Source organism: Electrophorus electricus, chromosome 15 (assembly GCF_041902795.1).
Source record: "Electrophorus electricus isolate QZ-2024a chromosome 15, ASM4190279v1, whole genome shotgun sequence".
NCBI classification, from domain to species: domain Eukaryota; kingdom Metazoa; phylum Chordata; class Actinopteri; order Gymnotiformes; family Gymnotidae; genus Electrophorus; species Electrophorus electricus.
Genome location: NC_137511.1, coordinates 4,150,369 through 4,177,500, shown reverse-complemented (window position 1 = coordinate 4,177,500; position 27,132 = coordinate 4,150,369). Strand labels below are relative to the sequence as shown.

The window sequence follows — 27,132 nt, the reverse complement described above, 5'->3', positions numbered from 1 at the left end:
GCCTCTCGCAAGCCATATCTGCGAGCAGCACGACGTACTTACAAAAAGGAGAGTACATTTAGAAAACAGCAGAGCACTGATGGGCACTTATCAGGGCCTCAGACTGTTCACAAACAATGTAGTTATACAGCCCTTGAATTCTATGCATAGGAGCAGGAACTCACCACTCTCATATTTACAGTTAGTGAGATTGATCCACAGTCATCTGAAAGAAGAGGAAGACAAGTGGACAGACCCATGCATTGCTCAGAGAATTAAAGCACTATAATCACTCATCATAGTTAAGGGCCACTTAACATCCATTGCAACTGCTAGGATGATGATGTTCACGGATATGATTATCACGTCATTATTCTCCTGCTCAGGAGAAGTTGTACCATATCAACTTAAACAGTGTCATCCACTGGTGAAAGCTGCTTACCTCTTTTTCCTGTTCTTCTTTCTCTTGCTCCCATCCGATGAAGGCCTGTGGACCTCAGCATGGCCTTCACTGCCCCAGACCTCTCCCTGCACCCCTGGCTTGGAGTCACACCCACAGGAGTCCTGCTCTTCTGGACTCTCTGCAGGAGGCTCCATACTTAAGAGGCCCAAAAGAAATAGAAAAGGAGATGAATTAAACAACGATCTTATACACATACGAGCGAAAAATGACAAAATCTAAACTCACGACTAAATAATTTACTTTAGTATGTATTTATTAATGAGGAATATTAATGAATATTAATATTAAAAAAAAAAAAATGAAGAATGTGAAAAACAATGAGAAGTCATAGCCCCACATTGAAATCCAATCATATCATTATTACAGGTTATACTATGCAAAGAGGGACGCGTCATATTTCTGCTTCAGTTTCCGTCCACTTCTGAATAAGCTATTGCAACCCACAGTTATACATGAGTCATCATGAACAGATCTAAATATAGGGTGCAACACTTTGTGCCACATCACCAGGGGAGAAGACAGTTGGCCGCTGTCACAGGAAGCTGTGGAGGGACACCTAGAAAGCTGTGGGAGGCCTGAGAGCTAGGTAACCGTATTCTGATCCAGTGAGCTGGATAATCCTGACCATGAACTTTTGACGCTTAGCTGAAACAGCCCACTTATCTAGCAGAGGGATAATATTACAGCTGAACATTCTGTTTTTTACCATACCTGCAAAACCTGTTTAGTTATATATCTGGTTCCCTAATGTTTTACCAAAAAACCTTCCTGTTCAAAGCTGAAAGCAGATAAGAAGTGAGAAATACTCACAACAGGTGACTGTACACCTCTTATAATAGAAACATCTTATTGTAGAATTTATGACGCTTAATTACTTTTACTTTTTACAAGTCAAACAGAAAAATTGAATGTTACATTTTCAAAGCACTACACACTTATTTGTGACGTGCTCAGGAACAGGATGGCAGTATCAACAATGGCCTTGCCAGCCTTTAAAGCTTCAGGTGGAAAATGACTGTCTACTAAACTTAAACGGCTGTAATTTTCGCTGCTGGGGAGACATACTGGGCCACATGTCTGATTAAGAGCTGGCATGTAATCACTGACAACAAGGAACAAACTCATCTCCTCAATGCATGGATCACCCAGCTCGGATATACTTACAAACCTTAAGATCGAGTGACAAATCAGAAACACAGGAGACCAATTATATAAACACAGGCCAACACGAAGATAATGAATAGGAGGCAAGCAAGAATAAAGAGAATACCTCAGAATTTCCAGTGTAATTAAAGAAGAGCACTATCCATATCTGTGCTGGAACATACAACGGTTTAGGCAAAGTTAATTGAAACAGCATACAAAAAATAAATTACATATTTCTAAGCACATGCTAAAGTCACTTCGCGATGCTGAGGAAACGTTAATACGTTTTATGTATTTATGCGGAAAGCTGGCATTCCTCTCCTAAATTGTATGGTTTCGTAGTATTAGCGTAATCTCCCATGCGTGACTGCGTATTTGCAATTGCTATGGCAACCGGACGCTAAATTATAAACAGATTAGCTGCTAATTGGCTAACAGGGCAGAAATACAGAATACAAATAAAGCAATGTGCAGCTACATTATAGATCAATAAGAACAAAATACGCACGCGTCTTCGTTAGAAGGGGTTGGCGACTAAAAATGAGAACCGGATTTCGGTCGCCGCTAAGCATGACAATTCTGGGTAGTGTCACATGCTACAAAGTTTCTCATTGAAAAAAGGGCGCGCGGCCAGGAACTCAACTAACCCACATGAGTTGTGGAAATGACCGAACGTGTGACGTTACAAGAGAGCCTTTAAGTGAGGTAATCGAACACTCGAATGGAACTTGGGCGCCCATCTTGTCTTTCGAAAGAACGCTTAAATCCCTCACGTGGTCTCCACAGCTTCGTTGCTCAGAAGGAATTACTTTACCGAGGTCAAGCTATCCGCGCTTTGGCGATTCACGGTTAAGTCATCCGCGCGTTAAAGCTTACGCGCCTATATACGTGGTTTACGGTATTTCGCTGCTCACGGCAAACTAAAGCTCGCTAAGCAAAGAGAAATAGACTTTCGTGTTTCAAGAGCTACGGGTTAGACACGCACGTTTACTACATTTAAGAGTACAAAATAAAGTTGTAAAAAAATTTGTATAGTTAGGAAAATTTTGAGAACTAGATATCCAAAATCAGCTTCTATGAAATGAATATAGTAATTAGTCTAAACATTCGTCTAAAGTACGATTTTTAAAATGGATTTATGAAGAAAGGGCACAGTGAAATCTGTCCAAACTTATACTGGCGATAGTCAAGGGCTCCTACATCTAAGAGATAATGGAATTGCTTTGGCATTGTGAGACAATGTTAAGAAATAGATATCCAAAATCAGCTTCCATTAAATGAGTATATTAATTTGCTTAAAGGTAGTACGATTTTAGAATGTATTTATGAACAAATGGTACAGTGAAACCTGTCCAAACGTATACTGGTGATAGCCAAGGACTCCAACTCCTATGCCGTAGTGGAACTGTGTGGTATTATGGGAAATTGTCTGAGAAGTGGATATCCAAATTCAGTCTATACAAAATGAGTTCATATTCACCTAATGGTAGTACGACTTTAATATGGGTTATGAAGAATCAGTGAAATCTGTCCAACCTTGCTCTGCTGATAGCCAAGGCATATCCCTGTTATGTGGTAGTGGAATTGTTTTGGCATTATGAGACATTTCTGATAAAATCGACATACTCTCCAAGCCCGTTAACGACATTAGCATTTTAATATGGATTTTTGTAAAAATGGTATAGTAGAATCTGTACAGATTTGCACTGGTGATAGGCTAAGGCTAAATTAAATGGCCTTAGTGAAACATTTCACTAGTGATAGCCCCCGTCAAGCTCTATAATAAACGTTTGAGAAACATTATATAGAAAAACCGTTTTGCACAATGCTTATTAAGCTGTTAAACTATATTACTCATTTTTGCTTAATGTAATGATGCAAGTCAACTAGTTAAGTGTAATTAACTGCAATTCATACTTTTAAATGTAATAAAAGTGCGTGTCTACACCAAAGCGCTTGAAAAATACGAATGTGTTTGCTTAAGGAGCGTTAGTTTGCGGTGAGCGTCGAAAAACCATAAAATGGCGAATATAGGCGCGCTAGGATATAATGCACGGATGATTGACTGTGAATCGCTAAAGTGCGGGTATCTTGACCGCGTTAAAAAAAAAAATACTCCATGAACAAATGACAACTAAAATATTTATTTTTGGTCTTTTTATTCAACCGACTTTTGTTGTTTCAATCTTTCAAGTAAAACGATGTGGAATTACAAGGGAACATAAGGAATGTAACAAATTAGAACACACAAAAAAATAAAAATAAGACCATCACCACATTCTATCAATCCCCCAAAGGACGTCTCTTCCATTAATATGGGACAAAGACAACCACTGACTGCTAAGGTTCAGCTGAAAAAATAGGAAAGGAAAAAAACAAAAAAAAACATACTGAAGGGTCTTGCAGGAATATTTCCATTTAGGCTCGCCATAAAAAGGACTTATTTTGAAAACAGCAATTTACATTAAAGATGTTTCAATTTGGTTGCAAACAGACATGTACCTCTTGTGGTTTAGGATGGAAAATGTCTTTATTACACTTTAAACATTAAAAATGTTTGAATCCCAAACTTTCCTTAACAACGCAGACAGGGATCCTCTATGCGGATCAACAGGCACTCTCACTTTGTCACAATGATTTGAGACTGACAATAAAATGTAACAAAAAGGAGACCATATTGACCAATACCTTGAAAAGATGGAAAAAGATTTACCCTCACATCTGTATTGCCAGAAAGCAAATGACAAGTAGACTTCAAGATTCATCACAAGCTCAAGAGCTGTACTTACACATTATGTGAGGTACCAGTAAAGAAGTAAATCTGATTTTAAAGGGGGTAAACAAACAAACAAAAACAAACAAAAACCTAAATCACAATGCACTCCAACGCCAGGGTCATGTGAGATGTGCAAATGGAAAAATGCAGGCTGGATGTAAAATTAATGGACAGGTAGAAAAAATGTTTTTACACAAGACAAAGGTCTGAGTGAAGACCAACTTCCAGCATAGTGCAGCAAAAATCACATTAACCGACCTGCTCTGTTCTTCATACCCTGGAAGAAACCACAACATTCTTAATTCATTAACTGACTTGAAACAAACAATAGTCAACGGCTGGCAAATATTTTGTCAGAACCCAACTGTTTAAAAATGTTATAACAATTGAACAATCCCACTCAATCTTTTGAATGTAGCATAAATGATGTATCGCGATCTGCTCTGCAGCACAAGTAAACTCTGTATAAAGGGTACAACCTAAGTGACCCATCTTAACACATACTTCTTTTAGTATTCCAGTCTTTATTTGATTACAGTACATAGTGTGAACTAACAACAACTCTTGCCCCTTGCCCAGCTTTACGAAGTCCTTGTGGTATTTTTGAGGTACTGTCTTTGCAATCTCGTGATGACAGCAATCCCACATTTTGAACAGGTACCCTTTTTGCTCACATCTCTGCCTTGCATCTACGCTTCCTCTCCACACTGAAGATGGCTTAACTTGACATAGGTGAGAATGCGTCAAAAGCAAGTTCATCTCTTATCGCAAAGTGCAACGGACTTGATTTTACCTCTCCCCATTGACAGTGTTAAAGAATGGCAAGTTTTAAGATTGATCCCCGTTCCTCAAAACCCGTAAAATTTGTCCGCTCTCCACTGCAGTTCTCGTTAGTTCATTCCACCACCTAATAGTTCAGCCTTTTGTCCCGATCAGGTCTTGGAGTGCCTGTGTTGGGTGGAGGAGGAGCGGGTGTTGCTGGCAGGAGTCCGAGCCTGGGCTGCTGCCAAGGCAGCAACACTCCGAAGCACCCTGTCAGGAGTTCCCTCGCTGGACCCAGCACTCAGCTCTGGCTTTTCGTGCTTCTGCGATCGTCTCCCTCTCCTGCTTTCACGACCTCTGCTCTCTCCTGTTTTCTTCTGCCTGCTTTTGCCTCTCTCTGTATCACTGCCAGAGGAAGGAGCTCGTGAACGGGAACGTGGTGGCCCGGTACTGCGAGAGCTTAGGCTGTGAGCGCACTGACTGCTGTTACTGCTGCTCCGGCTCCTACTGCTTGCTCTTTCACTGCTAATGCTACTGCATGCGCTGTGACCTCTCGAAGACCTCGTCTCCCTGTTCTCATCCTCCACCTCCTCCTTCTGATCAGAGGTCTTTTTCTTTTCCTCTCTTTTTGCCCGCTTGTTTTCAGATTTCAAGGGAGGCACAAGGTTGCCTGGTCGCTGCCGTGTAGAACGGGCAGCAGAGAGACTTGCCCCAGTTGTCGACTGCGGGGAATCAGTTAAATGAGTAGGGGTGTGTCGACCACTACCCGTTTTATTATGAACTGAATTTGTCTTAGGGGAGTCCTGTCCTGGCCTGCCCTTAGGCTTGATGCTTTTTTCAGAGGTGGTTTGTTGTCCTGCAGCCTTACCCTTTGAGCTAGGACTTGGTGTATCTGGTCCCCGTCCTCTCATAGCCAAGAGTTTGGCAGCAGCATTGAGAGCCGAACAACGTTTGCCCAGCACCTCAGGCTCGGGTGAGGTTGGAGTTGATTTACGGGTTATCCTATGGGGTGTTACTCCACTGGACTCCCCTTCTGTGGCAGCTTCATGACTCTTCTTATCTGATCTCCTCCTGCGTCTGTTAGTCTTCTCCCCACCTTTGTCACTCTGGGTCTCCTCCAAATGTTTATGCGATGAGCGAGTAAGACGTCTCTTTTGGCCAGTTGAGTCTTCAGAGTCTGAGGAGGAGGAGGAGGAGGAGTTTGAACACCGTCTTCTGGCAGGAGTCACTGGATCTTTAGGAGTCTCTCTGTGTGCACTCTCCTTTTCTGAGTCCGTCTCCACTCGTTTCCTCTTTGCAGGCATCCTGCTCTCTCCAGCCTTTTTTGACAAAGACAAGCGAGTGCCACCGGAAGAAACAGAGGAGGGGGAGGAGGATCGGACAGATTCCTGACTGCTTTGTCTGCTAATGCTTCTTTTTTTGCCAGAGGCTCTGTTTTCTCGCTCTGTCTGACTCTCTTCTTCTACTGGCTTATCCAAACTGTCGCTCTCAGGAACAGTTTGCATCACTGCTTCTGAGATTGAGGATATAGGCTGTGATGCATCGGACATTGGATCATCCACTCTCCTCCTTTTGGCCTGAGACTGAATGTCATCACTCTCTACGTGCTCTGGTATTCTAGAATTTTTCTTTTCCATTTCCTCTTTGTTTTCAATCTGTCCCTCCTTCTGTGAGACTTTTTGGCTTTGCTGTTTCCCATATGCAGGCTGTTCTGCAGGGCTGTGAGGCCTGTGTGCGCTGCTCTGGCTGGAAAAGGACGATGACAGAGGAGGATCAACCGTCATTTGGTCAGGTGATGTTGGTGAAGGTGCAGAGGTTATAGTCATTTGGCTTAAAGGTGCAGATGTTTTTGTTGGTTCACATTTTGCATGAAACTGAGATGGAGCAGTCTTTGTCTGTTTAGGATTAGATGCACATTCCTGTGAGACTTCTGGTGTACTAAGTGTAATGGAAGGCTGTGACAAGTCAGAGGTGGGTGCCGAGGAAGGTTGAGGAAGGTCAGTGGTCACAATTGGTATGGATATGACCTTGCTAGATGTTTGTGCAGATGTGGGTGAAGACTGTGGAGAGGTTCTAATTATAGTGGAGCTAATAGAGATATCTGGAGGGCCAGCTGCTGCCAAGTTGCTTTTAAGAGAGTGCTGCATCACTAATTCAGTCGGTGTGGTTGAGTCTTGTAGAGATGTGCTCTGACTAGATTTCAGTAAAGACTCTGGAACAGTGTCTTTGCTTGGAAAAACTTCCAGCTGTGAAGACATTATGTTGACTTGACTATTTTGAGAAACAGAGGATGCAGATGAAGGATCAAGTTGTTGGGTAGGCACAGGGGTAGAGACAGCACAAGTCTCACTGGTAACGGTGGGCTGTAGTGAAAATGAAGGTTGTGGGTTGTTGGGACTGATATTTTCTGAAGGAATGGCTTGTGTTAAAGTGATTGTTGAAATAGTTGGAGAATCAGAATGTGAAGCCATGACATTCAGATTGGTGTGTTCATCACCAAATGAGAGTTGTGAAGTAGGCGTTAGCTTTATCCGAGATTCATTTGGTGCTGGAAATTCGGGAATGGGTGTAGTGGACTGAGAGTCCATTTTAGGAGAAGGCATGGAATCAGCAGCTTTAGATGATGCAGAAGGAACATCAGATGGAGAACGTACTACTGGGCACTCAGGGTCAGAGGGCAAAATTAAAGGCCTAACAGAAGAATTACGGTTTAGAGAAGAAAGGCTTTCATGTGAAACGGATGGGGAAAAGGTTGAAGGAGAGCTTGAAACTTGTCCAGAATTACCAGCATCTGCTATATTTATGATGGAATTTTTGCGAGGTCGACCCCGCTTTCGTTTTATTATTGGGGGTGGTGGACTTTGTTCTTCAGTTATTGATTTTTGAACCATGGGAATCTTTTGCTCTGGGGCTTCTGGTGGCCTAGACACTTTTGGAGGTCGACCCCTTTTTCGCTTCACTGGATTAGGATTGGCTGCATTGGGATCAGGAGCAACAGCAGGGGTGGCAGTGTTGTCCTTAGCTGAAATAGGTTCCTGTTTCTTTGGTGACAGTGGAGTGCGTCGGTCCAGCCCTCTGCCTCTACCTGGGTACTGTTCTCCTAACTGTGCAGCCATTCGAGACTCTGTCTCCAGGCGCCGGCGCACTGGCAAATTCCTAAGAACAGGCATGTCTGGTGAATGGTGAGTTGGAGAATACGGGTGGTACCCTCTACCCGGACTTGACAGCGATGATGATGATGGAGAGACCTGGTCCTGCGCTTGCTGTGTCTGAGAGGGTGACATAGATGGCGATTTAGGAAGAGTCTTATCTTTGAGCAGTTGATTTACTCGATCAGGAGAATAGGGGGCAGCATCTTGAGCCGATTCAGCCTGCTCCAACTCTTCTGACGAACCTTCAGTATGCACTCCCCCACTCATACTACAACCCCTCCTCCTTCGCCTTGGTTCTTTCTCCTCAACCACAGTGACCAGGCGGCCGGGAAGCTTCCTAAGAACCTTAGCAGATGGGGAATCTTCCGGAAGGCCTCTTAAGACCTCTCCATCAGCAGTCTGCCTCTTACGTGGTGAACGTGGGTGTGGAGAAGCCTGTGAGTGTTGGCCATCCTGCTCCAGCTGGTGTTCAGAAGAACAGGTAGAGTCCAAAGATATTGATGCTCCCCTCTCTCTTATGCCCGAAAGAGGAACATCAGTGTGTGCATCTGTTCCATGCTCATCACCCGTTTCTCTTTGTGTAGGCACTGCAGAAGCGTGTCCACTAGAGCTTCTGTCCACTGATGGAGAGGCAGCAGTTGAAGCCACTGAACTTGGAGAAAGGGACTGGCGAAGAGGAGATGGTGCCTGTCTTGATCTGGAGACTAAATCTTGCGTCACTTCTAAATCAGAGAGCTGCTGATCAGTTTGAAGTTTTGGGTGCTCTGGTTGGATGTGTGCTGGGAAGGCCACGGGTTCTTTGGTTGCCCCTCTCCCTCGCATACCACTACGGGGTCTATCAGGCACTTCTCTAGCCTGGGGGGACTTGAGACTGGCACGGCTGATACTGGGCTCAGATACCAGCGTCTCCCCCCTACTCCCTCTATCTGTGTCTGTTGATGGACGTGTTGAAGACACATCATCGCCCGTTTTGGCAGGTGTTCCTCTAAGCCTGCCACTGACCCTCGTAGAGGGGGCACCCTTCTCTTTGTGTTTGCGTGTGCGGCGTGCTGGAGGATGTTCCTCAGGAGTGAGAGGCATGGAGTCCTCATCATCATTGTCAGATGACTGATGGAGTTTTAGTCCCTCCTCCTTTGCCTGATCTAGTCCTTTCCTTGCAGCTTCAACTTGCTCCTGTCGAGTTGAAACATTTGCAGGGTTTAATATCCAAAGGTTTTAACAGCATCAATACTACCATACTATTATTTCACATATAACAATACAAGCTTAGTACAGTTCTTAATTTATGCATTTACCTCTGCCTGTTTCAATTCTTCTTTGCAAATATCCTCAAGAGATGCCTCCAAGAAATTCATGGCATATCGCTCTATGGGAGTAAGCTGTTGGGATGAAAAACAAAAATATTGATAAGAAGCAATGAAAACATTCTAAGGCCAGACAATAGTTACACAAAGATGAACTATTACCTGTTCAACTAGGGCAGCAATTTCCTGTTCAGCCTTAGAAAGTTCCTCCTCTTCCTGTTCTCTGCTTTCACCATCATCCAGAGGAATATTTTCATTAAATTCTGCTAGCTCAGCTACTTGCTCTGCTTTGGCTTGGGAAGCTGCAACTATGTCCTCCTCATCCTCGGCACGACACAAGGCCTTATAAGAGTGATTCATCAAGGATTTGAAATTAATAAAACTGAAAAAGCTGAAGACGGCGACGTCAACTATTCTTTTTAAGAAAAGGGAATGATTTTACCTGCTCTAAAATAGTGGTTTGTTGTTTATTGACGGCCTCTTCATCATCTGATGGAGGTACACTTGACTCTGCCTCTTTTTTCTCTCCCTCAGACACATCAAACAGTTCACGAATGGTTTGCTGCAAGGAGAGATCGATAACATATTTACATTAACTTCATTAGTTAACATGGCAGCCATAATACAGAACAAGACAACAAAAACGTACCTGTTTGAAAAACGCAGTAGTGAAGTTCCCCCCTTCAATTGCCATATCACCCAACATCCTCTTTTGATTGGCTTTTTTCAGAATGTTCTCCTCTACAGTACGTTCACTGATAAGTCTAAAAGAAACATTTATCAAAATGATTTTTTTATATTTTCTATAAGAAGTAAAACAAAGTTTAGTGACACTGCTTTCCATAAAAGCATCTGCCATGCCTCTCTTCCGTCTACTTCTGCACAAGTATTATTTTGAGGAGTGCTTAATCTTTACAGGACAATGTATAAAATGAAACCTCCACAACTCCAACAGGTACCTGTAGATATGAACATCTCTAGTTTGCCCAATACGGTGGCAGCGGTCCTGGGCTTGAGCATCCATGGTGGGGTTCCAGTCACTATCATAGAACACTACTGTGTCAGCCCCTGTCAAGTTCACCCCCACACCACCGCTACGGGTGGACAGGATGAAACAGAAGATGCGGCGGTCTGCATTAAAGCGCTCCATAAGGGCCTGAGAAGTGGAAAAAAATAAAAATATTTTATATATATATATATATATAAAAATAATTACTAAAAATAACAGTGAAATAAGAACTGCGAACATGACTGAAAAACTGACAGTTAAATGATCATTTACCACAAACAGAAAACTGCCACTTCACTTACCTGTCTCTGCTCCACTCGTGTGCTGCCGTCCAACCGTAAGTAAATGTGTCCATGGTAGTTGAGGAACTGCTCCAGCACATCCAGCATGCGGGTCATCTGGGTAAAGATGAGCACTCTGTGACCTTCAGCTTTCAGTTTCCGCAGCAGGAGGTGGAGTGTCTGCAACTTGCCTAAAGACATACACAAAAAGAGAGTTATAACTCATTGAAACCCATGTTGGAAACCATATATCTACACTGCCGATCACAACAAATATCTACACATTTTCACAAAATTCACCATGCTGACCTCTTTGAAACCCTACGCGAGTAGGGGAGAGGTACTCACCACAGTCATACTGAATAAGTCTCAGGTCAGGGAACTGAGTCCGCATACTGCACTGGATGCGGTGCAACATGCACGTGAGGGGAGAAACGTGGGCGGACAACACAGAGGAGAAAATAGCCTGCTTGTAGCCAAGTGAAGGAGGAGGATGGCAGCAGTGAATGGTGATGGGCTTGGTCTCCACTGGAGGGATGACAAACGTGTACCTGTGGAGTGAGGAAGGGCATTAACTACAGAACTGTTTGTATGCGAAACATGTTTGAAATGAAGGATCGTCTCTGGACAGCAGACTTTGCAGGTAAAACGGCAAGCATACCGCTCTATGACTTCAGACAACATCTGAAGCCTCTCCTCAGAGTTGTGAATGACCTCCCGCAGGATCTTGCTCCGGTCCAGATAGTCACTTGATAGCTGTGACTGAGCAGTGACACAAGAGCTATACCCCGAGTGGCTCCAACTGTTGACGACAGGGCGAGCTGGAGTGGGACCGACTCCCGGGAGGAAAGTGAGGAAGTCCAGGACTTCTCGCCCATACACAGGCTTGGTATTGCAGTGCAGTTCGTTGACCCGAAAGATTCGAGAGATCCGGTCGTTTCTCTGGGCCTTACGGCAGTCTGAAAGCCATGACTGTCAGAAAGCGAACATGGGCAAAATGCGTCATCTTGAGATTAAATGACAGATGAGCCTAGAATTTTAGACTTGGAGGTTGAAAATACACATGCATTGAGTACCAATATTATTCCGCTATAACGTTTAATTCATACCACGTAGAAGGGGGATCGTGGTGGAGGTGGAAGCTGGACTCGGGGACGCTGAAATCCAAACGCACTGCTCTGAGAGGAGGATGGAGGCTTAAGATTGCCCATACGGAGAGTGAAGACATCACTACTGCTGCTCTCCTCATGCCCTAATGAAGCGTTCACCTTAGCTACAAGAACAAGAAGCAGTAATAGAGGTCACCATGGAAGACCAAGCACAGCATGTAGACTTGGACTCAAACAAACCAGTATAATACTACTGTATACCATATATACAAGTGTGGAAAACACTGTGGAAAATCCTTTTTGGTGTCTGCTCACCTAGACCAGTGCTTGGTGCTGATCCTTGTACCACCTTAAGCACAGGGCACGGAGGCGGAGTTTGGCCAGAGGCCGAGGTAGGAGCTCGGGGTGGTGCAGCGTAAGCAGGAGGTCGTTGGGGAGCCTGTTGAGGAGTAGGCGGTCTGAGAGCAGGGCTTGGGGTCCCATGTGGATGGAGCAAGACAGACTGGGGAGGAGCAACGCGAGGAGAGGGAGGCACAGCCAGGGTGGGGACCTGCCCACTCTCTTTGCCTGCTGCCTGGCGCACGACGATCTTCACAATTCCTGGTCCACTTACCATGGAAGATGGTACTAAATGAAAGAATAACAAATAAGAGGTTAAATTTTCTACCTAAGATTAAGCAGAGTCAAGATGCCAATTCTTTTGGACTGGGCACCATACTATGGATTACAGTAGCAGAGCTAATCAATACATCTGGCAATTTCTAGCTCTTAAATGCTTAAACAAGAATCCAAAGCAAAACATTTTTGGAAACAGTGGTACATTCCTAAAGCATATATGCATTGTCCAAATGCCTCTTAAATCAAGCTTGAGGGTAACACAAAAAGAACAGTTAAAAGACATTCACTGTAAGTGACAGCTTGCTTACTCCAAATGTACAAAGAAGAGAATGCACTGAAATATTTCGCTGTACATCCACGTCTATAAAGCACACCATGTACTTGTTCATAGAAAGTCTTCATGAATAAAAACTAGCATCCACGAAAATCCAGAGGGCTTCCCTGGAACTCACCACTTCATTATTACTCATGAGTGTCCTTCAGTAGTCGTAACACTATGAAGTTTACATACAGTCAATGTCTGAAATCAAACTGCTTTCTAGATGCACACTATTCCATCAATGCCCAACAAGATAATTAATATATTAAATTAATAATAAATAATGCCATTTCCAGCCAAAACCAAACAACCATCTCCAGACTACACATTTCGCTCTGCTGAGTAACAGGTAGTTTGGTACCCAGGCATATGTAGCCATCACTGTGCAAATGACTGTAGGGATAAACTCAAGGACAGCACCAGTACCTTGAGCAGCAGTGAGGGGTACTGCTAGTCCAGAGCAGGTTGGGGTTGTGCTGGCTGGGATGGGATTTGCTGAACTGCTACCTGACTGACTAAGTGTATGGAGCACTGCCACCTGAGCTGGCTGACTAATAAGGTGGTGCTGCCCACCGCTGGATACCAGATGCATTACATTCCCTAAAGGGCACACAACGACAGGAGAAAACGTTAGGCCATAGACTGCACCAACACTTCGAGGCTACAAGTGTGCAGGAAATTATCCTTCCCGTGGACGTTCATGCAAGGCATTGGTCACAAAAGGGCACGCTCACCTTGAATGGGCCGAGGCTGGGGTGCGGCTACTTGGTGGAGTGGGGCACCAGACAACGTGAGCTTGTTACCCTGCAGCTGAAAGGTGACGGGTTTACTGCCCTGGCTGGATGACACTGGACGCCCCGCCAAAGAGGCCAGCTGGGCAATACTCACCACCTCTCCAGCTGATTGCAAAACAGAGGAAAATAAAACACATACTATATATTTATTTTTGAAAAGATAACAACAACAACAACAACTACCTGCATTACAAGAAGACTGCAAAATAATGGTGTGGTGAGCTTACATGGTAATCTAGCTTGCATGTCAGGACTAAGAAGGACCCTCTGGGTCATGACGTTGCTGGGGGGTTGAGTGGGAATAGACACTGTAGGGGTTGTGGAGGGCACCGGGAGGCGAGTAGTCACAGCTGGTTGAGGAGCACTGGGTCTGAGTGGAGCACCTGTGGAGGAGCCACTCAGACACATGGGAGGTCGTGGAGCAGCAACAGGAGTTACAGGACACACTGAAAACCAGACAGACAGAAGGAGGGACAGGTGATGACAATGCAATGCCTCTTTTATGTACAAAGAACTGGCTGCTCAGAGTCATGCTGACCTTGTGTTGTCAGCTGTACAGGAGCCTGAGTAGGGGTGACCTCTGTGATTAAAGGGGGTTTTGCAGGCTGGACAGCAGGAGAAACAGGACATGTGGGCCTTGGGGTGTTAGCAGTCACTGCTGAACGCCCGTCGGATTTGGGAAGTGGTTGGAACATCCTTTTATATAAAACATTCAAATATACTTCTGTTAAACATATTCAAATATACACTTGGTAGTATCATCTATACATTAAGTGAAGGAATTTTGATCTGATAAATAATGAATCATGAATGTCTTACCTGTTGACCTTCATGCGAACAGGTTTGGGTCTGGGTGGAGGCTCAGGTGACTCCATGATCTCCTGAATCAGCTGGCGAGTCACTTTCCGCCGAGGAAGGTAAACGTCTGCTTGGTAACGAGATGCACGGCCCTCCAGGCCAACCAGGTCAAACATAGAGAGATCACAACGCTGTGGGAGTGCGTTTAAAAAAAAAACCCAAAACAAACACACAACATTATTACAATACTGCTATATTCCAGTAGACAAGAGGACAATAAATAAAACAACCTATGAATACACCTTTATAGGTCTACAGTTTAGTGAGTCAGTGGGTAGGAACAGCCTAAAAAAGGTCACCTGTAAAGGGGAAGTCTCCAAGGCCTGCAAGACCAGGGAAGCAGTGGAGTAGACGACAGGCTCAATGATGAAAGGGGACTGGATGGGCCGTGGGTCAAAGAGGTTGGGGTGGTTGCACACTTTACGCAGTTGCATCAAGATGTTGATCACAGACATGAAATGGCCACTGGCCAGAGTCTCCCTTGTGCTGAAGGGAGAAGGGTTGGGATTAATTGAGAACCACAGAGACACAAACCTCTATAAATATTACAAGTCATTCAGTAATCAAAGAAAAACAATCAAAAGGGATAAACCTAGTCCTTATTTTCCACAAGGCCCTAGACATTGTTTCCATTGCCATCCCCATCCCCAAGATATTCTAATCAGTGGACACTCACGAGGCTTGTGCCATGAAGTCATCATAGAGGAAGCGTTGCCTTTTGGAGAGGCGACAACGCACAACATGCTCATACTTCTTGGGCATTTGTTTCTCCACGTCTGCTTTGATGCGCCGCAAAAGGAAGGGCCTCAGCACCTGAAGTACATGGAGGTGTAGGGTAGAGGAGAATCAGTGGAGCGCGACTGCTGGTGCATACGTAACTGTCCAGTAATTCACATGGCCAAAAGTACATTTATCTCAAACACCTTTGCTCGGCTAAAACGAGACTACCCACCTTATGAAGCCTTTTAACAAGACCCTCATTATACTCCTGGCTGCCTTCAATCATGCCAGTCAGTGGGTTGGAGAACCACTCCTTGAACTCACGGTGTGACTGAAAGACGTGTGGCATGAGGAAGTGCATGAGCGACCACAGTTCCATCAGGCTATTCTGCAAAGGAGTACCTGTGAGCAGCAGCCGCCGATGACTGCAGCCAAAACAACAACCACGCACAGAGAAAACAAGAAAAGAGCAGATATTTAAATCATCTCCACACCTGTGCAGTATTATCCTGTCAAACAACTCAATGCTGTCAAACCTTTTTTTGGATTGATTACAAATCGACATCCCATGTCCAATTCACAAAAGAACCCAACACAATAAAATTAATAAATAAAAATCAAGAATTTTTTTTTTAACCCCAAGTTCTGCAAACACCTGTTGAAGTTTAGCAGACTCTGCCAGCGCTGAGACTTGAAGTTCTTGATGTTCTGAGCCTCGTCCAGAATGAGGTACCTCCAGGACTTGCGTCTGAAAGCCTGATGGTCCTGTAAAACCAGCTTGTACGAAGTGATGCACACATGGAAGGCATTGGGTTTGGTCCAGCCCTTACAAAAGAACAAAGATAAAAAGGCTACCACAATTGTACCACAAGCACACAAGGCCCACACAGTTGTGGATAGTATTTTTACTAAATCCAGGGGGACAAAGTTCAGGCCTACCTGTCTCTTGAGTTTGCGCTCTTTCTGGCTACCATAGTAAGTAAGGATTTTGAAACCTGGGCACCAACGCTTCAGCTCCATCTCCCAGTTTAACATCACACTGGTGGGAACAATAATCAGGTGGGGCCCCCAGTTACCTGTGGGAATGCAATATATTTTGTAAAATATCACCACTGTACTTACATCATACAGTGACTACAGAGACAAATTATATTACTAAAGATTGATTTTGAATGCAGCTGTACATGGGCTCTCTTACCCTTTTCACAGGCCAGATGTGCCAGCAAAGCAATAGTCTGAATAGTTTTACCAAGCCCCATCTCATCTGCCAGAATACCGTTGAGCTTCTTTTCATACATGGTGACCAACCAGTCCAGTCCAATGTGCTGGTACTCACGGAGGGTGCCATGAAGTAAGAATGGAATAGGGGTTTTCACCTTGAATGGCAGGAAAGCAAAGTCATTTAACAACTAATCCTTAACCACAGCTAAACTACATCTGTATTGGAACATAAATAGAAAAAAAACAAACCTAAATATTACTAAAAGCAACTTGAACACCACAGATACAACAAAGTTGAAAGGGCCATAGGATTTGGCCCAGTGGCGAAAGCTGCTACCTTGGTTGTGGCCAGCGTGTATCCTTTAGGCTGAAGGCTCTCGGCAGTAGCAGCTATATGGCTGATCTCCTTTTTGGGACGTGGAGATGTTGGAACAGAGGGGCTGTGATCTCCCTCCCTTAGTAAAATCTCCATCCCTTCTCCGCCATCATCCTCGTCCTCATCCTCATCTTCATCTTCATCACTTTCCGCTGCTTCAGCATTTTCCTCTTCATCACTGTCTTCACCTTCAGCTGAATCTAAAAGTTCAGTTAATGAAAAGGTAAGAATATAAATTATGGAGATTAAAAGCTACTGGCTCATTACAACTCTCAATGTATGAAATTAAAGAGAATTATCATTTGAATTTTAGTAAATAATGGATACACACTTAGACCAAATTAGACCAATCTTGGAATACACTGCAAGGCAAGCTTATAAGCAGACATCTATGCTTTTTAACTGGAATCCATGGTTGAACACACACAAAATACCTGAGGAGGTGCCACTGTCATCGTCACTTTCATCCCCCTCAGTCTCCTCCTCTTCCTCCTCTTCAGTGCCCTCTGACTCCTCTGAGGAGTCTGGTGATGCTGAGGGATCCTCTAAGTCTGAAGCATATGCCCCTCTGTACTTTTCCAACAGCTCCTCCATACTCATTTCGCCTGAGAGCAAGCCAAGAACAGAAAATAATACAACAGCAACCCCAAATGGAAACAAAATAAATATATAACTTAATGGACTTGACTGATATGCAGACTGTTTTTTTTAAAAGGTTAACAAAAGTCCCCAAATAGCACAGACCCAACAAAACTAAGAGAGACGCTTTTTACCTTCTTTGGCCAGATCATCGAGCTCTTCTGCATGATCTCCATCTCCTTCAATTACCTCCTGTGCAGCAATGGTGTCCTCCATGTCTTCCGCTTTAGGAAAGTAGAGAGTAATCATCAACAATATATAACCATTTCTTTCTTTAACAGAGGCACATGAGGCTGTCCAACTACTCACCATCTTCCTCATTAGCTGAGAACTCTTTGTCCTCATCTACTGTAGAGGAGGAAGCTTCTGAAGCTTCCTCTTCTGATGCAGAGTCCTGTTGGATAAACATGCTTCATGGTAAGTAGACACATTTGAAAGGTACATAACACTAGAATGTTACTACTGTAGAATAGTAACAACAGGCTGGACAGTGTTGACTCAGGTAAACCTCTCCAGCAGTACCTGGGGGAGAGTGAGAGTACTGAGGAGCTGGTCCAGCGGAAGAGTGCCCTCCTGCCTTAGCAGCTCAATCTCCCTTCTCTGTGTCTCAGCATCGTTCCCCTCTTGCTGCTCCTCCACTTCAATTGTCTCTTCATCGTCCTCCTCCTCACAAGGAGGCTCAAAGTCTCTGTCTGCAAAGGAAAAACAGACTTAAAACTTACAACTGTTTTTCAACATCAGTATATACCACTTTGCCATCTGCAAGCTAAAGCTATTAGTATGGAATCACTGTTTTATCAATTTTTTTTTTTTAGAACCAAAGTCTTAAAAAGGCAAGGAAACAAACATGCAAAAATATGCACTGAATCCCGTTTACTTTGTTACAGTATTTAAAGGTCTGCAAATCATAAAACCGAAGCCAGCTGGCTCATCTGCAACAAACACATTTTCATTGTGGGTATACACTCTCACCTTCATCATCAGTGACATTTAGAGATTTATATTGGGGAGTGACGCTGCTGCAGGCTGCAGGAGTAGCCTGCAGCGACTGACTGAGCAGGTCTGAGTAGCGCTCTGTCTGACCCACGATGAAGTCCAGCTGCAGATCTAAGGCTTTCTTGCGCTTCTCCTCCAGGCGAGACTGCTGTTTGTACTGCACTACCTATGAGAAGAGACGTGTGAGAAAGACAAATAAAATGCTTCCCCAAATCTCAAATACAGAAGTAGTGAAGCCAGAGGATTTTTCTGAAAAACACATGGCTTATTACTAATTCCAAACTAAACATGACTGACTGACTTGCTCTGCCCAATCATTTATACTCAAATTTTAGCCAGTAATATTAGTCATAATCATTTGTAAACAGTAGACTTCACCATAAGAGAAAGCATTTCAGCATAGTTCTTTGATGAATCACCTTTTCAACACTGCTCCAGAAGGCACGGACTTCCTTAGCAATGGAAGCAGCAACCCTCCTAAGTTTGGCCTGCTCTTCACGCTTTGCTCTTTCCTCTTTCTGCCGCAGCTCCTCATGGTGTCGCATCACCATGCGCACCACCTGCAACGCCATGCCAATTTACCAAGAGTGGACTCTCCAAATAATTACCTGACATGTGTATGTCTCTCATTCATAAATAATAACAATTAAAATATATTATATGCAAGATATAGATAATATATACAAAAAATATGTAATAGTATAAAATGTGTGTGCACTATATATCTATCTATCTATCTATATCTATAGATATATATCTATATATATATATCTATCTATCTATCTATCTATCTATATATATATATATATATATATATATATATATATGCACACATTTTATACTATTAAATGTTTTATGAATATATTACCTATACATTCTTACATGTAATATATGGAGGAGAAAAAAAAAAAATTATATATATATATCTATATATCTATATCTATATATATATATATATATATATATATATATATATATATATATATATATATATATATATATCTATATATATATCTATATATATATATATATATATATATATATATATATATATATATAAAAAATGTAATTGACTCTCACTTTTCGGGCCACCCCTCGCTTCCATCGCCTCTCCTGTGCGAAGTCAGCAGAAAGCCACTGCATCTCCTCACAGAGGTAGTCCCAGTGCACCTTGGGCCGCACTGGCTCTGTCACACGAGTCAAACGTTTTAGGGACCAGAACCCCTCACGTTTCAGAGCAAGTGTGCGATGCTCAATCTCAGCTTCCTGTGTCAAAGACAGATACCTCTTTCAATCCAATTAATTAACTATTCCAGAAGCAAGAGATAAACCTGGTACCTTCTTTGGGTATGTTTACTATGGGGTAACCTAAACAAACTTCACTCACATGCTTGGCCAGTTCTGCCATATCGGCATGCTTCTCTGAGCGAGACCGCTGGGTAAGCATTTGATCTGACTGAGAGGCTCCACCAGAGCTCTGTGAAGGCAGAGCATGTTTCCCATGAGATCCACAGAGTGGAGAAGCCCTGTCTGCGTGAGCCTGGCTCCAGTCACCTGACGACGAGGCAGGTGGTGACGGTGTGCGAGAAGTGGAGGGAGTAGAGCCTGCTGTGGCTCTGCCTGCTATCCACTGGCGAACCTAGAAAGACAACATGAAAACACACCAGGTTTAGACAAAACTGAACATGAGAATAAACAGAGCAAGATGGGTAAAGAACACAGGATGCGACAAGAAAGGTTCCCATAAAGACAACTACAGCTGGTCTGCACAGACAAGATATCACCTTGATGGAAAACAAAAAAAATATTACACCACCTTGTTTCATCATATCCTTTGTGTGTGAAACACACAACTGAGAGTAGAACTAACCACATTTGTGAGCTTCACAAATGTTTCAATGAGCCTCCAGCCATGTTAGCACTACGAGAAGAAGCTTCAGTTGGCAAGGTTCAGACTGACAGTCTCAATACGTGAGACGTCGGGAGAAGATTCTGACACCTCTTACCTTCTGTATAAAGGCCTGTTTGTCTGTCCTGCTCTGTCCATGCTGCAAAACACACATGGCTCAACATGCAGCCCACTAGTCCCAACAGAATCGGAACATGGCATTCACATGGCTAGGAAAAATGCAACACTAACACACTGCCTGTTAACAGGCAGCTGATATGTGCACTTCTCAGTGAACTTTCAAACGTTTTTAGCAGTCTTTGGCTGACTTACCATTCTGACTTATCGGGTGCTCTAAAACATCCAGATACATGCAACGAATATAAGCAAGCGATACAGGCTATACACCATGCTTTTTATCATAATAATAAAGCATTAATACATTAAACTTGAGCAATCACAGACATGCCCTCTGACCATGTTGTGCTTACCTTGTTCTGTGCTGGACTGGGCATGACAATGCTGTCATCAGTTTGGGCTTCTATAGAGCTGTCTGCCTCTCCATCACTGCTCTCTCCTACAGAAGCATCAAGCTGTCCTGATGCATTGTGCTGAGCATCTTTTTCAGCCAAGTCTTGAATGGGTAAGTGCTGCTCCTCCACCTCCAACTCACCGCCCAATGACATGGAATCATGGCATGGATGGTTGGCAGGAGATTGTTTAGACTGGTTCCGCTCAGTGATGGCACTGCATACACTGCTCCATATAGCGCCTGACCTTGGAGGCAGGCTGGGCGAGCTACGAGACTGAGCTGCGGTAGACGAAGCAGGGTTTGAGAGAGGCCCATCTTGGGAGATCTGGTCTTCAAACCCTAGGGAATATTCCGATTCGATTAAGGCCTCTTTCTCGGACTCATCCTTCAAGAATGAAGCAGTAACATTGGGGGGAGCATGTGGGACAGGAAAATTGGGGAGAGTTGCTGGGCCCTCCATTTTTGCTGGAACATTGGAGTCATTTTCAGAAAGGCACTCTCCAGAGAGTGTGCCTGAGCCATCAATGGGGGTGCCAGACTGGACAGGTGGGTTTTGATTCCTGGAAGTCCTAGCTAACATGGAAGGAGGATGTTTAAGTAGAGGAGTGTCACCTCTTTTTAGGATGAGCAGCTTTGGATCAATAGAACCAGATGAGAGAGAAATGCAGGACACATCTGGTGTATTTTCTGTCAACTTCACTTGCTCCTCTGGTGCAGAGGAGTGTGTGTTGATTAGGACTGGATCTGATGTAACAAATGTGCTCTCAACAGTGGAGCAAAATGTGGGCTTTGGAACCAAATTCTGCTTGCAAATTTCAGACATTTGTCTTTGACTGGAGGACACAGAAGGTAATCTCTCAGAAGGGCTTAGAGTTAAAGATGTTAAAGATTTTGAGCAAGATGAAACATTCTGTAAAGCAAAAACACTTGGGGGATATGAGGACAGTGGATCAAGCTCCCCTGCCAATGTTTCTGTTAAACATTCAAAAGAATGTGCATCTGCAACATCATCTCCTTTTTCTGGTAAGAGCAGCTTAACATCTTCATGAATAGCATCTGAGGGGAAGCAGGGCACTGTGCACTCATAGACAGCAACAGATGGCTGAGACTGAGAACAGTCCACCAAAGTCTCTGTGCTAATGTCTATCATCTCAGCATCCTCTGTGCTTTCACACTGCCCATCTATCAGTGGAGAAGACTCACTTACAACTAACCATGTGTCCTCCATACCTGGCTGCATTAAGATACCTACATCAATAAAATCTTTCACCTCAACAGTATTAAGCCCAGAAAGAGCCTCTGTGCCCTCATCTTGCTTCTCACCCACATTCATATCATCTGGTGTAGAGAAGCCATCATTTAGACATATTATCTGTGAGAACTTACAATCTGTTGGAACGGATTCTTGTCCTTGTTGGATCAAACAGTCATTGCTGGTCTGAGAGAGACATGGCTCATTTGAGTCTAGTCCCTCTGAATTTGTACATTTGTCTGTGAGTGAGAGTAGACTGCTCCCATCCGATTGGCGATCTGGGTACAGAGTCATCTGTATACTGTTGGCACAGTCATTCTGTTTAATAATCACATCTGAAGAGCCACATACCATTACATGGGACCCTTCAGTGACTCTGGGGGCCTGAACACTGAGTGCGCATGTCCCATCCCCCAGCACCTTTGGTTCTTCAACAGAAATATCATAAAGTACTTCTGTAACAGCCATGCTGCCAAACAGATCTCCATCCAACGAGAGTGTCATATTCTCCTGCCCGTCATTTGCACTGGTCTCATTCCCCATTAACACTGGTTTAGGGGTTCCACTGCAATTCACATACTCGGGGCTCAACTGATTCTTTTGGGTAGTCTGTGTGTTCTCTGGCTGGTCAGAGGAAACAGGCGTTTTGTGAGGGAAGGTAGCACTAGGGATGGTTGTTCTTTGTGTAGTAGAGGCCAATTCAGTCTCCACTGCAGGAAGGGAAGGTTGATGAAGGCTTTTAGATAGGTATCCAGAACCTTCATCTGTGACACTTGTGGTGCTGTGTCCACTTCCCTTGGAAGTGGGCAGTTTAGACGAGCCCGCTGAGTTTGGGTGCTGTTCTCTGCACGCTTGCGTCTGTGTCTCAGTTGCTTTTGTACCCGAACACTCACTCTCTTCTTCACACACTGCATTCTGGGTGTTATCAGGTTCACTGGATATCTCACTGTAGGCTGTAATGATTGTTCCTTTAAGAGGTTGTTGCACACCTTGCTCGACATCAGGATTAAGCAGCAGACTGCCCTGGTTTGAGTGCGCAAGTGGTATGTTTTGGGACTGCTGCATGCCACCAGGTTGCTTGTGGTCTCTATTTGTTGACGCTGCTGAACTGTACTGAGTTGGGAGGATATGGGAGCTCTCTCCAGCTTTGTGCTGTGTTCCAGAGAATTCCTCTTGACCAGTCTCTGATTTAAATTCCAGATATGCCTTCTCTGGAGCCAGGGGTCCCTTCTCGGTCTTAACAAGAGCAGTGATGTCTCCTGCAACTCCTGATTTAGGAGTCCAGTCTTGGCAGTGGTCCATGCTAATATCCTCTGCCATGTCTGTTTCCATGTGTGCAAGGCTTTTTTTATCAGTGTTACACCCGTAATGTAAATCCTGCTCTTTCCTGTCTGTCTCACAAACTGAAAGTCTTTCTGAGAGATTCTGAGAGCCTCCAAAAGCAGCTGACACCAGTTGTGTTTGGGCAGCCACAGTACTGCAATCCAAGGCTGACTTTTCCTCCGATTCCTTGGTGTTGCAGTTTTGCCAAGCCACTTTGGTGGTCTTCTCTTTATCTGCAACCTGTATGTTTGCTTTCTGCTGCTCCAAGTCGGTGGTGGGGCGGACCGATGGCGGTGGTAGGGGGGCAGCTGCGACCGGCTGCAGGGCATGCTGGGGTGGCCCGGCCACATTCTGCGTAGCCACAGGGATGCCACCCAGCACAGCCACCGCCGGAGGGGTGCGCTGCTGCACCACCTCCTCCCCAACTCTTCCTCCTTCTGGACGTCCTCTGCTACACACTGAACCTGAAACAACACAGAACAGTCAAAAGCTTAGTTTTTATAAATTACAAATATATTTATAAACTTACACATGGATAATTACACAAACCTAAGTTTTAGTTGAATCAATGCCGTGTTACAACGTCAACAGTACGCATTAACAAGTACCCTAACATATACTCCACAAAGGCTTCGTATGCAGCCGATTACCTGTATGTGGAGTAGGACCAGTCTCTTCAGTACTTTCCACTTCCAGGATGCTAAGATCAAGGATACCACTCCATCTACGGAACAAAAAAGTTAAACTAAAGCTCTTGTGGACCTGGCACAGGAATTAAAAAAGAAAGTAAGAAAGAAAAAAAATAGCTGACGTAAAATACAAACTCAAATCGGTTAAGTGCTTTGTGATGCCATCTTCCTCAAACCTCTCCTACACGTGCTTTCGATGATGTGGCATGGGCTTAATATGGTACGGAAATGCAATTTGGTACATAACGACAGTTGTACAAAATGTATTTCTGTGATGTACTTTAATGACAAAGTGCAAAACAAATGCCTATTCGCACGTTAACATACAAGAGGTAATATGCAACAGAGGTTTAAGCATTAAAATGATATGCAACCATGTGTGTTGACTCTTGAAAGTACATGCCTCGTAGCTAGAATCGTTTTCAATATGTAGTGTTAGCTAATAGGCTAGGTCACAGGTTCGCCTCACTGCTCACTGTTGCTATCCCAATAAGATATCTAGCTAATGCTATAAACAAGTCGATCACGAAGATTAATCCTACATTATTCTCACATGTAAACGAGCATAACGTGCAGTGGATTCATTAGTAAAGATAACCATCAATAGAACTTAAGTGAGTACGGAGGCAATCTGCCGTGGTGTGGCGGCTGCTGAGGCGGTCTACAGTACATACAGGCCTTTGTAGAATCACTAAGCTCGCCAGACATCTTGTTGTCTTAATATTATAACATTTATGTATGCGGCGTTCATGGTTTCGGTTTTAAGTTTTCGGTGCTTCGTGGGGGCATTACGAGGAAAAGTAGACGATAGCTAGTTAGTTAACGCTAGCTACCAAATGGCTGGCTAGCTTGCTCACTCAATGCTTCCGAGCAGCATGATCGGAAGGGTTTAGAGAGCTAACCCAGCGGTCTAAACTAAATCGTACACTCATGTGGACTTAACTGTACAGTACGTAAAAGTAATAGACAGTCCTTGTTCTCTCATGCAGCTACATAGCTAGCTAGATAGCTGGCGAATGTTAGCTTGGGGGGAGGGGGCAGCCAAATGACGTCACTACGCGGGGTCATGTGTATGATCAAAAGATGACAGTCAACAATCCTGCTATACACTTTAAACTTTTCCTATTACATTTAATTTGGTTCATCATTAAGACGTTCAGAATACTATAACTTTAAATTCTATTTGAGGACTTTTTTTAATCATTGAGGTTAAGGTAAAACCAGTCTTTATGCCAGGATTAACGTTAATGTCGGCACTGACATGCTGGGATTATAAATTAAAATGATCACCAATTAGCCACCTACTAACAAATATTGAAATTAATAACGAATGTTGAATTGAATAGCGTTGCTTGAACTATTGAACAGTGTTTGATTCATTTCAGTTGACAACGCGCAAAATATGAAGCTGGTTAATGTTGCATACCTAGGTTAACTATGATACCTAACCTAGGTTAGCTAGCAAAGCAAGCTATCTTAGGTAGCTAGGTTAACTAGTTAGTCAACGTTTCAACTTTCCCCAACTCAAAAACAACTCATGGAAAACGTATTTGGTAAAATCACAGCCTTAGCGTTTTTACTGACTGTTTTCGCCAATAAAAATGTAGTTGGAGTGCCATCTAGCTCGCCAAACTAAGTCAACCTAAAATACAGTCCTCCAAATCGGGATATTACTCTCCAAGGTTATGTTTATCAACTCTGTGCATAAGAGAGTAAACTTATCCCGCCATGTCCAAGTCCCCCCCACCACATCCACACCCCCCCCCCTCCCCTCCCCGTAGACTTCCTCCCTACCCCCACCTCCCCCGTCTCACTGCCGCCATCTTAAGTTCCCACCTACCTGAAATTTCCGAGCAGTTTACTTTTACTAAATTCTCGTTGAAGGAGTCGCCATCCGCGTCAAATCGTACTCAATCCGTGATGGGGCTATTCCAAACTATCTCTCGGTACCCAACGAGGTACTGGCAGGTTCGTGAGCTCAAGTTAAAGAACGGTCCAAGAGAGACTGGGTTCGGATCGCTGAATCTAGCGGTTGCGGGGAGGAGACTTTCGACGCAGCGAAATGGAGGAACGAGCGACTGCTGACAAAGTGCGGACCTAATCTACCAGATCTCGCGAGACTTGAGTTACCGCGCTATAATGCCGCATTTCAGGCTGATGCTGTTGTCTAAAGCGTGTGATCGACTGGTTTGATTGGGTCTTACCCAATTTAGTTTACATGGATCCAGCATGACCAGTGCCAATATTCGTTTTTTAATTTTATTATTGCCGACGTTGTGCCACATGAAATCTGCATGGAATCCCAAGTTTATATGCGTTAGCTAGTAATGTTAGCATTTTGGGAAACAAAATTGGATAGATAGTAACAGTTGAATGATCGCCAAGTAAAGAAAATAGCTAGCTGCATCATTTTGTTAATTAAATTTCTTACGTTTAGGTACATTTCACGTGTTAATGAAATTAACGCGATACCACGAACTTAGAGGGATTCTATAACTAAAAAGTGAATCTTCTGACATGCAGTGGTGGTGACAAGACGGTGTGTGAGCTATTAAAGGTTTGAACTTATGACCACTCAACTGAATTAAGCTTTGACCAAGACCAGTGGTCACCATCTTTAAACCTCCCGTAGTCACTAAATTGTAATGTTAGTGTTGTTTCACCTTTACGTTTTTTTTTCTTGACTTACATTTAGGTATAACTTTGGCCTGGCAAACCAGCTTTATGAGCATGGATGGTTACTGCTGTCCTGGAGAAAAATATAACTGACAAATCTTTTTAAAGTATCTATTTTAGGTTTAGCTTTTATTACACATATTTTAAAAAAAACAAATGATTCAAAATATTGGATCCAAAATAGATTAACTTGCAAACACCTTGCAAAAAAAGTTGTTTTAAGATGAACTGAAATTTGTGATTTTTATGC

The 27,132-nt window shown here is 43.6% G+C and overlaps 2 protein-coding genes across 6 annotated transcripts in view; both read right to left on the bottom strand.

The window, feature by feature from the left end:
- Nucleotides 1-2,395, bottom strand: part of ttll6 (tubulin tyrosine ligase-like family, member 6) — a 7,667-nt gene extending 5,272 nt beyond the window's left edge. The window contains exons 1-5 of one of the 3 annotated variants that reach the window (XM_081698254.1): nt 2,097-2,395; nt 1,713-1,759; nt 423-577; nt 165-203; nt 1-37 (exon numbers count right to left, since the gene is read on the bottom strand). The exon at nt 1-37 is cut by the window's left edge and continues 82 nt beyond it. In XM_081698254.1, coding sequence (XP_081554380.1) covers nt 1-37; nt 165-203; nt 423-576 — 230 coding nt within the window. In that variant the 5' untranslated portion in view covers nt 577; nt 1,713-1,759; nt 2,097-2,395. Of the gene's footprint in view, nt 38-164; nt 206-421; nt 578-1,712; nt 1,760-2,096 lie in introns of those variants that run through there. The other 2 variants (XM_027006022.3, XM_027006021.2) reach the window with 2 other exon arrangements.
- Nucleotides 2,396-3,730: 1,335 nt separating this feature from the next.
- srcap (Snf2-related CREBBP activator protein) lies at nt 3,731-26,287 on the bottom strand. Of its 3 annotated transcripts, XM_035533395.2 has the most exons (35): nt 26,047-26,286; nt 24,168-24,241; nt 22,329-23,981; nt 20,902-21,281; nt 19,910-20,161; nt 19,603-19,788; nt 18,942-19,082; nt 18,499-18,688; nt 18,049-18,218; nt 17,836-17,920; nt 17,661-17,750; nt 17,322-17,492; nt 16,849-17,087; nt 16,489-16,666; nt 16,230-16,366; nt 15,946-16,115; nt 15,523-15,715; nt 15,247-15,383; nt 14,870-15,056; nt 14,532-14,701; nt 14,251-14,408; nt 13,940-14,158; nt 13,653-13,817; nt 13,345-13,518; nt 12,297-12,608; nt 11,982-12,145; nt 11,534-11,844; nt 11,221-11,423; nt 10,894-11,063; nt 10,542-10,738; nt 10,232-10,346; nt 10,025-10,144; nt 9,745-9,924; nt 9,574-9,657; nt 3,731-9,451 (listed from the first exon to the last, which is right to left on the bottom strand). In XM_035533395.2, exons 3-35 carry the CDS (start codon nt 23,524-23,526, stop codon nt 5,297-5,299), a joined length of 11,001 nt encoding a protein of 3,666 aa, XP_035389288.1. In that variant the 5' UTR covers nt 23,527-23,981; nt 24,168-24,241; nt 26,047-26,286; the 3' UTR covers nt 3,731-5,296. The 3 variants fall into 3 exon arrangements, with proteins under 3 accessions (XP_035389288.1, XP_035389286.1, XP_035389287.1); XM_035533393.2 differs by having other exon boundaries at nt 20,902-23,981; nt 26,047-26,287; XM_035533394.2 differs by lacking the exon at nt 13,345-13,518 and having other exon boundaries at nt 20,902-23,981; nt 26,047-26,287.
- Between the last annotated feature and the right edge of the window lie 845 nt (nt 26,288-27,132).